This window comes from Nerophis ophidion, linkage group LG23 (genome assembly GCF_033978795.1).
Source record: "Nerophis ophidion isolate RoL-2023_Sa linkage group LG23, RoL_Noph_v1.0, whole genome shotgun sequence".
In the NCBI taxonomy this organism is placed as follows: domain Eukaryota; kingdom Metazoa; phylum Chordata; class Actinopteri; order Syngnathiformes; family Syngnathidae; genus Nerophis; species Nerophis ophidion.
In genome coordinates, this window is record NC_084633.1 from 18,740,782 (window position 1) to 18,754,655 (window position 13,874).

The 13,874-nt window shown below is 40.4% G+C and overlaps 1 protein-coding gene across 5 annotated transcripts in view; it reads right to left on the reverse strand.

Annotated features, from left to right (window-relative positions):
- The window catches only part of LOC133541618 (brain-specific angiogenesis inhibitor 1-associated protein 2-like protein 1), a 169,582-nt gene that overhangs the window by 52,356 nt on the left and 103,352 nt on the right, over window positions 1–13,874 (reverse strand). For all 5 annotated transcript variants that reach the window (XM_061885114.1, XM_061885115.1, XM_061885113.1 and 2 more), the window contains one exon: window positions 11,653–11,787. In XM_061885114.1, coding sequence (XP_061741098.1) covers window positions 11,653–11,787 — 135 coding nt within the window. The remainder of the gene's footprint in view (window positions 1–11,652; window positions 11,788–13,874) is intronic.

Genomic DNA, 13,874 nt, shown 5'->3' on the forward strand with positions numbered 1-13,874 from the left:
TTTTATTATTTTAATATTGCTGATTATAGCATACAACAGGGGTCGGGAACCTTTTTGGCTGAGAGAGCCAAAAAGCCAAATATTTTAAAATGTATTTCCGTAAGAGCCATATAATATTTTTTTAACACTGAACACAACTAAACGCATGCATTTTTAAGACCAACATTTGTAGAGTATAATAGGTCTCTTATTCTTTGTAATAACATTGTTATTCCGAAGCTAACTGTGGAGGGGGTGTGGCCTGCCGGCCTGCAGCAAACTGGGGTGTGCCAGGACCGGCCTCTAAATCACCCACAGGTGCGTAAATGGCCCACCTGGGCCTTGTTATCAAATCACCTGTCGCTCTGTTATAAGCAGCAGCCAGGAGGAGAGACGGGGTAGGGGCTGGAGCCAGAGTGCGAGCGAGAACGAAAGATAAAAAGACAATTGCTGGAAAGCAACTGAGAGACTTATTGAAAAATAAAATAATATTGTAACCCTGAAACAGGTTCTCATGTCGGTGCTTGGTGGTCTGAAGAACCCCCAGGAGGGCAAGCCCCACACTAACCAATAATAAATAAATAACTTCTTACCATTAACGCAACTTCTTGAACAGGTGCGGTAGAAACGGATGGATGGATTGAAAAAGCATGAGAATGTTTTATATTTTGAACATTATTTTTAACACTATGATTACAAGTGGATTTATTCATTACTTATCGTGTTAAGCAATGTCAGCTCAGATTTATCTGAGAGCCAGATGCAGTCATCAAAAGAACCACATCTGGCTCTAGAGCCATAGGTTCCCTACCCCTGCTATATAACAACAAAATAAAAAGTTGTAGAAATGATTGGAAACTCCTGACAGCCATGACATTATGTTCTTTACAAGTGTATGTCAACTTTTGACCGCCACTGTATGCATAGCAAAAAGCAACATGTCTGTTTAGCCCAGGGGTGCCCATTACGTCGATCGCGAGCTACCAGTCGACCGCGGGGGGTGTGTCAGTCCATCTCCAGCCAGGCTTTTAAAAAAAATAGACCTAAAAATGAGTGATCATCAATCTTCACCAAGACGTCACTTAAATGACATTCACGGTACCGGAGGGTCTTGTGAGATGACGCTGGTTGCTGCAAGATCATTATTATGAAAATATGACCGAGAGGAAGGCCAGAAACACTTTTTATTTCAACAGACTTTCGCGCCGTACCTTCCGTCAAAACTCTAAAGGCCGACTGCACATTTCCTATCTTCACAATAAAAGCCCTGCTTCATGCTGCCTGCGCTAACTAAATACAGAGTCTCGGAAAACTGGCGTGCACAAGCGATCCCTCAGAAAGCTGGCGTGCACATCACTTGTGCACGCCAGCTTTCCGAGACTCTTATTTTGTTAGCGCAGGCAGCATGAAGCAGGGCTTTTATTGTGAAGATAGGAAATGTGCAGTCGGCCTTTAGAGTTTTGACGGAAGGGACGGCGCGAAAGTCTGTTGAAATAAAAAGTGTTTCTCTCTGTCATTTTTTCATAATAATGAACTGGCAGCAGCCAGCGTCATCTCACAAGACCCTCGGGTGCCGTGAATGTCAATCAAGCAAGCTACGGAATTTGCCGCCAATGTTTTTCTTGTAAAGTGTATGGAAGCTGGATGAATTAGATGCCAAAAACCAACCACTTTCATGTGGTATTGTACAGAAAGGACAACTTTTTTTCCTCCTCCATTTGAAAATGTGGGCGTTATCATCATTACTGTCTGATTCCAATCAATGCAAGTCATCAGAATCAGGTAATACACCAACTTATATTCTTGTCTTTGTGAAAGAAAGACATCTATATGTGTTACACATGCTTGTATTATCATTAAACACATTGAACTTGTTTACAAAAATGTCTCTTTCATAAATAAATAAATATAAATGATATATATAAATGAGGTAGATCCCCTCGAGTTGGTCAATTGAAAAGTAGCTCGCCTGCAGAAAAAGTGTGGGCACCCCGGGTTTACACAGTAATTGTACGCCGGTGTCGCAATTAACTTTCAAGTATTGTTATTCAATTCTCCACGCTTTTTAAAAACGAGACACCTTTGGAAGGTGGGCAGCGTAATTCCTGACAAGTGGGCGAGGGAGAAAGTGGAGGCGTGTGAAATTGCTATTTTGTCAGCGAAAGCCAATCTCCGTCATACACAAATGAAGCCTATTAACCTGTCAAAACTACAACAAGCCTGTTGCTATGGGTGACCTGTGAGCGTTGGATGAATACATGTGAGAAAGCAAGCCAGCCTTGATTTAGCCAGAAATTAAATACACTATATTGCCAAAAGTATTTGGCCATCCATCCAAATGATCAGAATCAGGTGTCTTAATCACTTGGCCTGACCACAGGTGTATAAAATCAAGCACTTGGGCATGGAGACTGTTTCTACAAAGAGTGGGCCGCTTTCAGTGATTTCCAGAATGGAACTGTCATAGGATGCCACCTGTGCAACAAATCCAGTCGTGAAATTTCCTCGCTCCTAAATACTAATAAGCAGGGGTCACCAACCTTTTTGAAAGCAAGAGCTACTTCTTGGGTACTGATTAATGCAAAGGGCTACCAGTTTGATACATACTCAAATAAATTGCCAGAAATAGCCAATTTGCTCAATTTACCTTTAATAAATAAATCTATATACCGGTATAACATTTTTTTTAAATTTTTGTCTGTCATTCCGTCGTACATTTTTTTTCCTTTTACGAATGGATTTTTGTAGAGAATAAATGACGAAAAAAACACTTAATTGAACGGTTTAAAAGAGGAGAAAACACAAAAAAAAAGAAAATTAAATTTTGAAACATAGTTTATCTTCAATTTCGACTCTTTAAAATTCAAAATTCTACCGTAAAAAATGAAGGGAAAAACTAGCTAATTCGAATCTTTTTGAAAAAATTAAAAAGATAATTTAGTAATTTTTCCGGATTAAGATTCATTTTAGAATTTTGATGACATGTTTTAAATAGGTTAAAATCCAATCTGCACTTTTAGAATATATAACAAATTGGACCAAGCTATATTTCTAACAAAGACAAATCATTATTTCTTCTAGATTTTCCAGAACAAAAATTTTAAAAGAACTTCAAAAGATTTTGATAATTTTGAAAGTGAAGTGAAATGAATTATATTTATATAGTGCTTTTCTCAAGTGACTCAAAGCGCTTTACATAGTGACACCCAATATCTAAGTTACATTTAAAGCAGTGTGGGTGGCACTGGGAGCAGGTGGGTAAAGTGTCTTGCCCAAGGACACAACGGCAGTGACTAGGATGGCGGAAGCGGGAATCGAACCTGCAACCCTCAAGTTGCTGGCACGGCCACTCTACCAACCGAGATATGCCGCCCCACATAGTTTATCTTCAATTTTGACCCTTTAAAATTCAAAATTCAACCGAAAAAAAATGGAGAAAAACTAACTCATTCGAATCTTTTTGAAAAAAAAAAAAATAATAATTTATGGAACATCATTAGTAATTTTTCCTGATTAAGATTAATTTTAGAATTTTGATGACATGTTTTAAATAGGTTAAAATCCAATCTGCACTTTGTTAGAATATATAACAAATTGGACCAAGCTATATTTCTAAAAAAAGACAAATCATTATTTCTTCTAGATTTTCCAGAACAAAAATTTTAAAAGGAATTCAAAAGACTTTGAAATAAGAATTACATTTGATTCTACAGATTTTCTAGATTTGCCAGAATATTTTTTTTAAATTTTAATCATAATAAGTTTGAAGAAATATTTCACAAATATTCTTCGTCGAAAAAACAGAAGCTAGAATGAAGAATTAAATTAAAATGTATTTATTATGCTTTACAATAAATAAATAAAATACTTGAAAATGTATTTAAATTCTCAGGAAAGAAGAGGAAGGAATTTAAAAGGTAAAAAGGTATACGTGTTTAAAAATCCTAAAATCATTTTTAAGGTTGTATTTTTTCTCTAAAATTGTCTCTCTGAAAGTTATAAGAAGCAAAGTAAAAAATGTATTAATTTATTTTAAAAAGTGAGGACCAAGTCTTTAAAATATTTTCTTGGATTTTCAAATTCTATTTGACTTTTGTCTCTCTTAGAATTAAAAATGTCGAGCAAAGCGAGACCAGCTGGCTAATAAATAAATAGAATTAAAAAAATAGAGGCAGCTCACTGGTAAGTGCTGCTTTTTGAACCATTTTTAGAACAGGCCAGCGGGCGACTCATCTGGTCCTTACGGGCTACCTGGTGCCCGCGGGCACCGGCTTGGTGACCCCTGCTCTAAAGTCAACTGTCGGCTTTATTATGGAAGAGTTTGGGAACAACAGCAACTCAGCCACCAAGTGGTAGGCCACGTAAACTGACAGAGAGGGGTCAGCCGGTGTGCAGTTTGGTGAAGGAGGAATTATGGTGTGGGTTTGTTTTTCAGGAGTTGGGCTTGGTCCTTTAGTTCCAGTGAAAAGAACTTTGAATGCTCCAAGATACCAAAATATTTTGGACTATTCCATGCTCCCAATCTTGTGGGAACATTTTGGAGCGGGCCCCTTCCTCTTCCAACATAACTGTGCACTAGTGCAGTGGTCCCCAACCACCGGGCCACAATTGGTACCGGGCCGCACAAGAAAAAAATAAAAATAAAATAAAAATATTATTAAATCAACATAAAAAACACAATATATACATTATACATCAATATAGATCAATACAGTCTGCAGGGATACAGTCCATAAGCACACATGATAGCATTTCTTTATGGAAAAAACAAAAAACAAAATAAAAAATTTAAATAAATTAAAAAAAAAACCCCCCCCATCAGGAGCAAGGGTGAAGTGTCTTGCCCAAGGACACAACGGACGTGACTCTACCAACTTCGCCACCCTCAAGTTGCTGGCACGGCCAGTCTACCAACCGAGCTATACCGTCCTATGGTGTGGATGAATTTGACTGGCCTGCACAGAGTCCTGACCTGAACCCGATAGAACACCTTTGGGATGAATTCGAACGGCGACATCACCAATGTGCTTTTGGAAAAATGGTGGAAAATTCCGATAAAAACACACTCCGCAACCTTGTGGACAGCCTTCCCAGAGGAGTTGAAGCTGTAATAAAAGGTAGACCGACGTCATATTGAACCCTATGGGTTAGGAATGGGATGGCACTTCAAGTTCATATGTGAGTCAAAGCAGGGGGTCAAATACTTTTGGCAATATAGTGTAGCTAAGGATGGGAGTCGAAAACCGGTTCTTGTTCAGAGTATCAATTCCTTTAAGTTACTTGCCATTTTTTCAAACGGTTCCCTTGACGATTCTTCCGGGTGGGGATGACATCATTCCACAAAAAATTGCATTATTGGCTTTATTTTAATAAAAAATCTTAGGGTACATTAAACATATGTTTATTATTTCAAGTTTGTCCTTAAATAAAATAGTGAACATACCAGCCAACTTGTCTTTTATTAGTAAGTAAACAAACCAAGGCTCCTAATTCAGTCTGCTGACATATGCAGTAACACATTCTGTCATTTATCGACCTATTATTTTGTCAACATTATTAATTGAACCTGTAAAAATAATTATTAATCTACTCTAATATTTGCTTACTTTCTCTTTTAACATGTTCTATCTATGTCATGTTCTACGGTCTGGATCTTGTTTTTTGTTATTTTCGGTTTTGAACTATTAGTTCCTGCTTTTTGGTGCACTCTTGCTTGTTTTGGTTGCCATGGAGGCATATGATTTTCACCTGCTGCTGGGGTTCAGACACACGCACCTGGCTTTAATCAGGAAGAGACTATTAAGCCTGTAGCTGCCAGGTAGTCAGCCTGACGACATTACTCTGTTTTTGCTCTGCCCATGCCATAGTCCTTGATGACATTGTTCATGCTCCACTGATGTTTATTTCTTGTCCATAGTTTAAATCAAATCAAGTCAACTTTATCTATAGAGCACATTTAAAATTTACCACAGGGGTAGCCATTAAAAGATCATTCCGAGAACCGAGCAAACACAACAGAACACAAACAGAACATGATAAAAAAATAAATAAATAAAACATAAAAACAGGTTCACACCAGATGTATAATGGGGCGCCATTGCAGATTGGCTATCACTCAGTGTTAAAAGCCATGGAATAAAAGTATGTTTTTAAGAGAGATTTAAAAACAAGATGAGAGGAGGCTTGTCTAACACTCAGAGGTAGGTCGTTCCAGAACTTGGGAGTTTATGCTGCTCGTTTCACGCCACAGTAAGTGTTTTTTTGGTTTCATGTCCATAGTCTGCCTAAGTGTTAGTTTTTGTTTCCTTAGCCAAGTTGTCCTTTTTTTGAGTAGAAATTTAAATATGCTCCTACCTTCAACCGATGTCTGGTCTAGTCCGATTGCAACCCGGGAAAACAATCCTTGCAGCAAGCTGTGAAATAATCCATGTCACGACAATCTACACTTCTGTTAAAATGTAATAACCACTTATTCTTCTGTTGTTTGATACTTTACATTAGTTTTGGATGATAACACACATTTAGGTACTGATCCGATACCAAGTAGTTACAGGATAATACATTGGTCATATTCAAAGTCCTTATGTGACCAGGGACATATTCTCACGACTTGGACTATGACTTGGATTGTTTCTCCGATGCAAAGGAAAATTGGCACGAGCGAGACGTGAATGTAAGTACATTTTAATTTATTACTAACGCAAACAAACTACAACAAAAGGCAAACAAAAGGCGCGCACAATGGCGGTACAAAACTAGACTATGAGTATAAACAAAGCACAAAGGTAGAACTAAAACAAACCAAAAACTTACATGGCATGGACAGAATGTATAAACAGCATGGCTTGGCATGAATCGAGTTGAGGAATAAAGTCGCCAGGGTGACTTCCTGGCAACTTCCGGTTTAAATAATAGACATGATCATTACAAACAGGTGTGAGACATGAAGACAGGGGCGTGACATGAAGACAAGGCGAAAACTAATGAGTTGCTATGGAAATAAGAAAAACAAGAAAGTGCAGGAAAAAGAACTGGATGTCGAAAAAACAAAACCGAACATGGCAAAAACAAAACATGATCCCATGGGCTTGACACATATTTCCTGAGTTTATGAACATAATATAAATATACATAATACATTTTTTAAAAATGTATACATAATATAGATTTAAAAAAAACGAAATAAGATTTTATGATGCTAAAAGATATCAATGTAATCATAGTAGTATTGACTAAATACGCTCCTGTACTTGGTATCATTACAGTGGATGTTAGGTGTAGACCCAGCAATGGCGTTTGCTTATATTGCAGCGTCCAGGGAAGAGTTGATGCTGCAGGAAATTCTGGGAAATTGTTCAGTAGAGTTTATGTTGTGTTGCAGTGCAAATATACTCCCAAAATGTGTTTGTCGTTGTTGTTTAGGGTGGTTTCACTATATGGCACATGTTTATGACAGTGTTGGCGTTGTTCATACGACCACCCTTAGAGTGACATGTATGGCTGTTGACTAAGTATTCCCTTCATTCACTTTTGTGTAGTGTGATCAAAGTCAAAATGATCGTCTCAACGATTAATAATCGGACGTAGAGGAAGCTTGTCTTGACTTTGTCAACGATAGACCATTTTTAACACTTCTAATGTCGTGAGATCGGTGTTTTGCGGTATGTAGCGTAGAATGTATAGCTATCACTCGTCTTGCAGGGACGATACTTGAAATACCGTATTTCCTTGAATTTCCGCCGGGTATATAGTATGGGCCTGCCTTGAATTACTTCGCAAAATAATTAGCGCATGCTTAGTATTACCGCCGGGTCAAACTCGTCACGTCACGAGTGACACTTCCCCTGTCATCATTTTCAAAATGGAGGAGGCTGATTTCAAATACCGGTAATTTGAAATCGCATAAAGGGAAGAAGATTAAGAGCTATTCAGTAGGATATAAGGTCCAAGCTATTGAATATGCTAAAAAGAACAGTAAGCAGCTATGTTTTCTTAATATACCGTAGCTGCGTGTGTCAAATATGAGTCATTAAATGACTCCCGCCTCCTGGTGGTGGAGGGCGCTAGTGATCCTTCTTGCGACTACTCGGCTGCAGAAGAAGTGACAATGAGTGACGTGATATGTGCTGGGACGGACCTTTTAGGATGTAACACTCCTATGCTGGCTATGTAAACAACCGGGCTGAAATAAAGCATGTTCCAGTCCTAAATACCCAGTGTATTATTTAAACAATAACACTTCATGGTGGCAGCGGTGGGATAAAGAGATCACCCACGGAGCAGAACGGGAGGGGGAGTTGTACGAGGATAATTCTGTCACCCACACTACACGTGAGGAGCCGAGCTAACTGATAGCAGCGGTCTGAAAGCAGTTTTCTAAACTGGACTTTCAATCGAAGCAGGAGATCTCCATCGAGACAGAGGGACTTTTAAAACTGAAGAAAGATAAGGAAGACTTCTATAAACAAGTTATCGATGCTTTTGATCAGAAAAAGCTGGCATGGACTTCATTTATAAGTAAAGGTAAGACCATAATAACGTTTTTTTTATTAAGTGTGCTTTTCATGGTGGTATCCTTACATCACACTCAAATTTTTACTGCATGCCTTTGGTAAGTGCTAGAGTAAGAAGAGGTTTTAAAATAATTAGCGCATGCTAATCAGAAGTGAGAAGGGGTTTTAAATGAATTAGCGCCCTGGCGGCAATTCAAGGAAATACGGTAAATGTACTTGACTTGTCTCAGTAGGAACAAGGATTGGTGAATTAGAAGTAGTTACAGCACTGCTAGTTAGTTAGCCTCCTTCCTGAGGGTGTTTCACTGTTACAACTTCACCTTTATCTTTAGTTTTTAAGCTCAAATTCGTTAGACACCTTTTTACCTGCACCCTGCCTCCCACTGTTTCCAACATCTACAAGGCAATTAGCTACCGGCTGCCACCTACTGATATGGAAGAGTATTACTCTGCCCAGCTCTAGACAGCACCGACATTCGACAACAACACATCATTTGCGGACCAGAATTACTGGTTTGCAAAAAATATTTTTAACCCAAATAGGTGAAACTGGATTATCTTCCACGGCACACCAGACTGTATCTTGCGGCACACTATTGTTTGAAAAACACTGCGTTAAGGAACTGAATGGTTAGCAGAATCGAAAGTGGAGTTGGAAAAATCTTATCAATTCCCATCCCCATATGCTGTAGGAGCTGCGTCTAAGAGCAAAAGTGCAAATATGAATTCATTATCTATTGCGCTGTAGGGCTGGGCGATATAGCGACATACCCGATACGTCGCGGGTTTGTCTCTGTGCGATATAGAAAATGACTATATCGTGATATTCGAGTATACGTTCTCACTGTCACAGTTATTTGATGATGAACCCCAAGATGCAGAGACGGAGGCAGGCATAGAATGTGAAAACATGATTTAATTAAAACTAAACAAGAACAAACAAAAAGCTCAAAATACGGGAGCTAGCACTGTAACAAAACGACAGATAGAACGACAAGAGTGATGTGTGGCAACGACAATACAATGATCCAGCAACTGACACAAGACAAAGGAGGTACAAATAGGAGCAGGCTGATTGGCAACAGGTGTGGCCAGGTGCCAATCGGCCGCAGCTGAGGAGGAACACAGCACTCAGGGAACAAGCAAGGAAGCTGACAAAATAAGAGCACTGGACAGGAACTAAAGACAGGAGATACTAAACACAGAGGAAACAGACAAATGCAGAGGAAAAAACTAAAACATAGACAAACTGTCAGGGGAAAGCCTGACACTCACGGAGCTGCGGGAATTACACTGCAATGGTTTTCCCACTCTTTCTTGTCTCTCCTTCTCACCGAGACATAAAACAAGTGCACCTGCTAACGGTGCGGGTGGTAATATGAAAAGAGAGTAAGTGCGAATCTGGTGACGAATGAAGGGAATAATTAATTCCCAAGAAAAACAGCAGGGGGTCCATCGTCTGGCGGTGGTTTGGCTTCAAGCGGGAAGATCTTGAACAATTATGCGGCAAAAGCGTTGCTACAAAAAGTTGCAGCATCGCTAATGTAGCATCATTTGAAAAGTCACCCGCTAGAAAATGAAGAGTGCTTGAAACTCCGCATGTCAACATCTCCGTTTGGTGCCACGCCAACAAAACTATTTGCAGATCAACACCGCATGAAACAAATAGTCAACAACAGCAGGAGATAACGTCCGCAGGAACCTACCACATAGCGAAGAACATACACTATTTGATTTCCTATTATGCAGCTTATATTTATTTGACACTTATTAAAATATCTTGTGTGACATCATGCACAAAAGTGCACTTTATTTGTTTTAAACTATTGTAGTGGCATTCTGTACAAAAAGTGCACTTTAATTTAGTGTTTTGATATGTCATCTTAGTGACATCATGCACAAAAGTGCACTCATAGCTTGTTTTAAAATGTCTCTGACAATCTTGCACTTTCTGTTTGGAAATGACATGAATGTTTGTGCTTAATAACTGTTTAATAAATACAGTTTAGGTAAATTGACTTAATTGTGCTTGAAAGTTTAAAAGTAGCATATATTAATGCAGTATGAAGAAGAATGTTTTAATGTAGACACATAGAATCATCATACTGCTGTGATTATATGCATCAAGTGTTTATTCAAGGCTAAGGCAAAAAATGGAGATATATATTATGTATTGTGACATGGCCTAAAAATATCGAGATATTAATAAAAGGCCATATTGCACTCTTTTTTTTCCTCTATGCTTTTTAACCTGTAAAGCACTTTGGTCCAATTTTAAAATTGTTGTAAACGTGCTTGTGAGGAAGTGCAGCCGACCGGCCGAAGGCGTGGCAGGGCACGCTGCGGCCCTGCCCAAGATGGCGGCAAGGAGGTGGAGAATGCGGATGAGCGGAGAGGCGGGACGTGCCGCAATCAAATTCAAATGCGTAGATCGTGCACACGCACACAATTGACATTTCTCCTCTGGGTGTATAAAAGGGGAGAAGGAGGAGGGATCATGGCAGCAGAACCTGACGAGCGAAAACTACCGACGAAGACACGGCCGACTGAAAGCGAGCGAGGGAGCGTGAAGGAGGAGGTAGAGGACAATTTGGCACACACACTCTTGATCTCCCTTTGTCTCACTCCTGTCCTCTTCCTCCTCCTTCACGCTCCCTCGCTCGCTTTCAGTCGGCCTCGTCTTCGGCTCGCTCTCGGCCGTTTTCGCTCGTCACGTTCTGCTGCTGGTTCTCCTACTCCTTCTGCCGTGATCCCTCCTCCTTCTCCCCTTTTATACAGCCAGAGAAGTGTCAATTGTGTGCCGGTGCGCGATCTACGCACCCGAATTTGATTGCGGCGGAGTCGCTTCCAGCACGCCCCGCCTCTCCGCTCATCTGCATTCGCCACCTCCTTGCCGCCATCTTGAGCAGGGCTGCCCTGCCCACAATGCCTTATAAATAAAGTTGCCTTGCCTTGCCAATCCCAATGCCATTGAACAACAGGCGCTGCCAGTTGCTGCCTGCCGGACCACACGCTCGTATTATCTACCTTTTGTCCCCAAATATTGCTGCGCCGTGCAGCTTAAACAAGACGTGGCTCGGGTGTCTGACGCGTAATTATAGCTTGGCCAAGTGACCCGTGTGAGCCTTGGCGAGTGTCAGGTGTCCGCAGGCGTGCTCACCTCGCTCTCTTTGAACTCGTACTTGTTGGCGTTCTTGCCTTGGCTCTTTCTCCTCAGCTTCTTCAGGTCCGCATGGGATTTCTCCAGAGAGTCCTGCTTCATCTTATGCTCCATCTGGTACCTCTTGTACGTGGCCTGGGATGAAAAGGAATGAGAGATCCACCGTGAACTGAGAGTTGCTGTTATGCATTCAGACTCACTGGTGGGGGTTTCTTCTTTTCGTTGCAATTTATGGGCAATGTTTGTGCAGAATGCTGAGAATTACTCCATACTGCAAAATTCCTTTGGGGTTTTCGACACTTAATTCAAAGAAGCAAAAGACCATCCATCCATTTTCTACCGCTTATTCCCTTTCAGGGTTGCGGGGGGCGCTGGCGCCTATCTCAGCTACAATCGGACGGAAGGCAGGGTACACCCTGGACAAGTCGCCACCTCATCGCAGGGCCAACACAGATAGACAGACAACATTCACACTCACATTCACACACTAGGGCCAATTTAGTGTTGCCAATCAACCTATCCCCAGGTGCATGAAGCAAAAGACCCCGCAAAATAAACATATCTACCGTATTTCATTGAATTGATTGATTGATACTTTTATTAGTAGATTGCACAGTTCAGTACATATTCCGTACAATTGACCACTAAATGGTAACACCCCAATAAGTTTTTCAACTTGTTTAAGTCGGGGTCCACGTTAATCAATTCATGGTACAAATATGTACTATCAACATAATACAGTCATCACACAAGTTAATCATCATAGTATGTACATTGAATTATTTACATTATTTACAATCCGGGGGGTGGGATGAGGAGCTTTGGTTGATATCAGAACTTCAGTCATCAACAATTGCATCAACAGAGAAATGTGGACATTGAAACAGTGTAGGTCTTATTTAGTAGGATATGTACAGCCAGCAGAGAACATAGTGAGTTCACATAGCATAAGAACAAGTATATACATTAGAAGTACATTTGAGTTGTTTATAATCCGGGGAGATGGGATGTGAATGGAGGAGGGTATTAGTAAAGTGTTGAAGTTGCCTGGAGGTGTTGTTTTAGAGCGGTTTTGAAGGAATATAGAGATGCACTTACTTTTATACCTGTTGGGAGTGCATTCCACATTGATGTGGCATAGAAAGAGAATGAGTTAAGACCTTTGTTAGATCGGAATCTGGGTTTAACGTGGTTTGTGGAGCTCCCCCTGGTGTTGTGGTTATGGCGGTCATTTACGTTAAGGAAGTAGTTTGACATGTACTTCGGTATCAAGGAGGTGTAGCGGATTTTATAGACCAGGCTCAGTGCAAGTTGTTTTACTCTGGCCTCCACCCTGAGCCAGCCCACTTTGGAGAAGTGGGTTGGATTGAGGTGTGATCTGGGGTGGAGGTCTAAAAGTAACCGGATTAGCTTATTCTGGGATGTTTGGAGTCTAGATTTGAGGGTTTTGGAGGTGCTGGGGTACCAGGTGGTGCAAGCGTAATCGAAGAAGGGTTGAATGACAGTTCCCGCTAGAATCCTCAAAGTGCTTTTGTTGACCAGAGAGGAGATTCTGTAGAGGAATCTCGTTCTTTGGTTGACCTTTTTGATCACCTTGGTTGCCATGAATTTCTGCAGGGTATATAGTATGCGCCTGCCTAGAATTACTGCAGGGTCAAACTCGTTTTGCAAAATAATTAGCGCATGCTTAGCATTACCGCTGGCTCAGGATTAACGCCGGGTCAAACTCGTTTCGCAAAATATTATTTTTATTAGCACATGTCTAGAATTTCCGCCGGGTCAAACTCGTTTCGCCAAATAATTAGCATATGCCTAGAATTTCCGCCGGGTCAAACTCGTCACGTCACGAGTGACACTTCCACTGTCATCATTTTCTAAAATGGAGGAGGCTGATTTCAATCATTTGAAATCGCTCAAAGGGAAGAAGATTAAGAGCTATTCAGTAGGATTTAAGGTCCAAGCTACTGAATATGCTAAAAAGAACAGTAAGCAACTAATGTTTTATTAACATACCGTAGCTGCGTGTGTCAAATATGTGTCATTAAATGGCTCCCGCCTCCTGGTGGTAGAGGGCGCTAGTGATCCTTTTTGCGACTACTCGGCTGCAGAAGAAGTGACAACAAGCACAGGGTATCTGCAGGTTTCAGCAAGTCAAATTTAAGACTTTTTAAGACCTTTTTAATGCCACCTTGAATGAAATTTAAGACCGAAAAAAAAAAAAA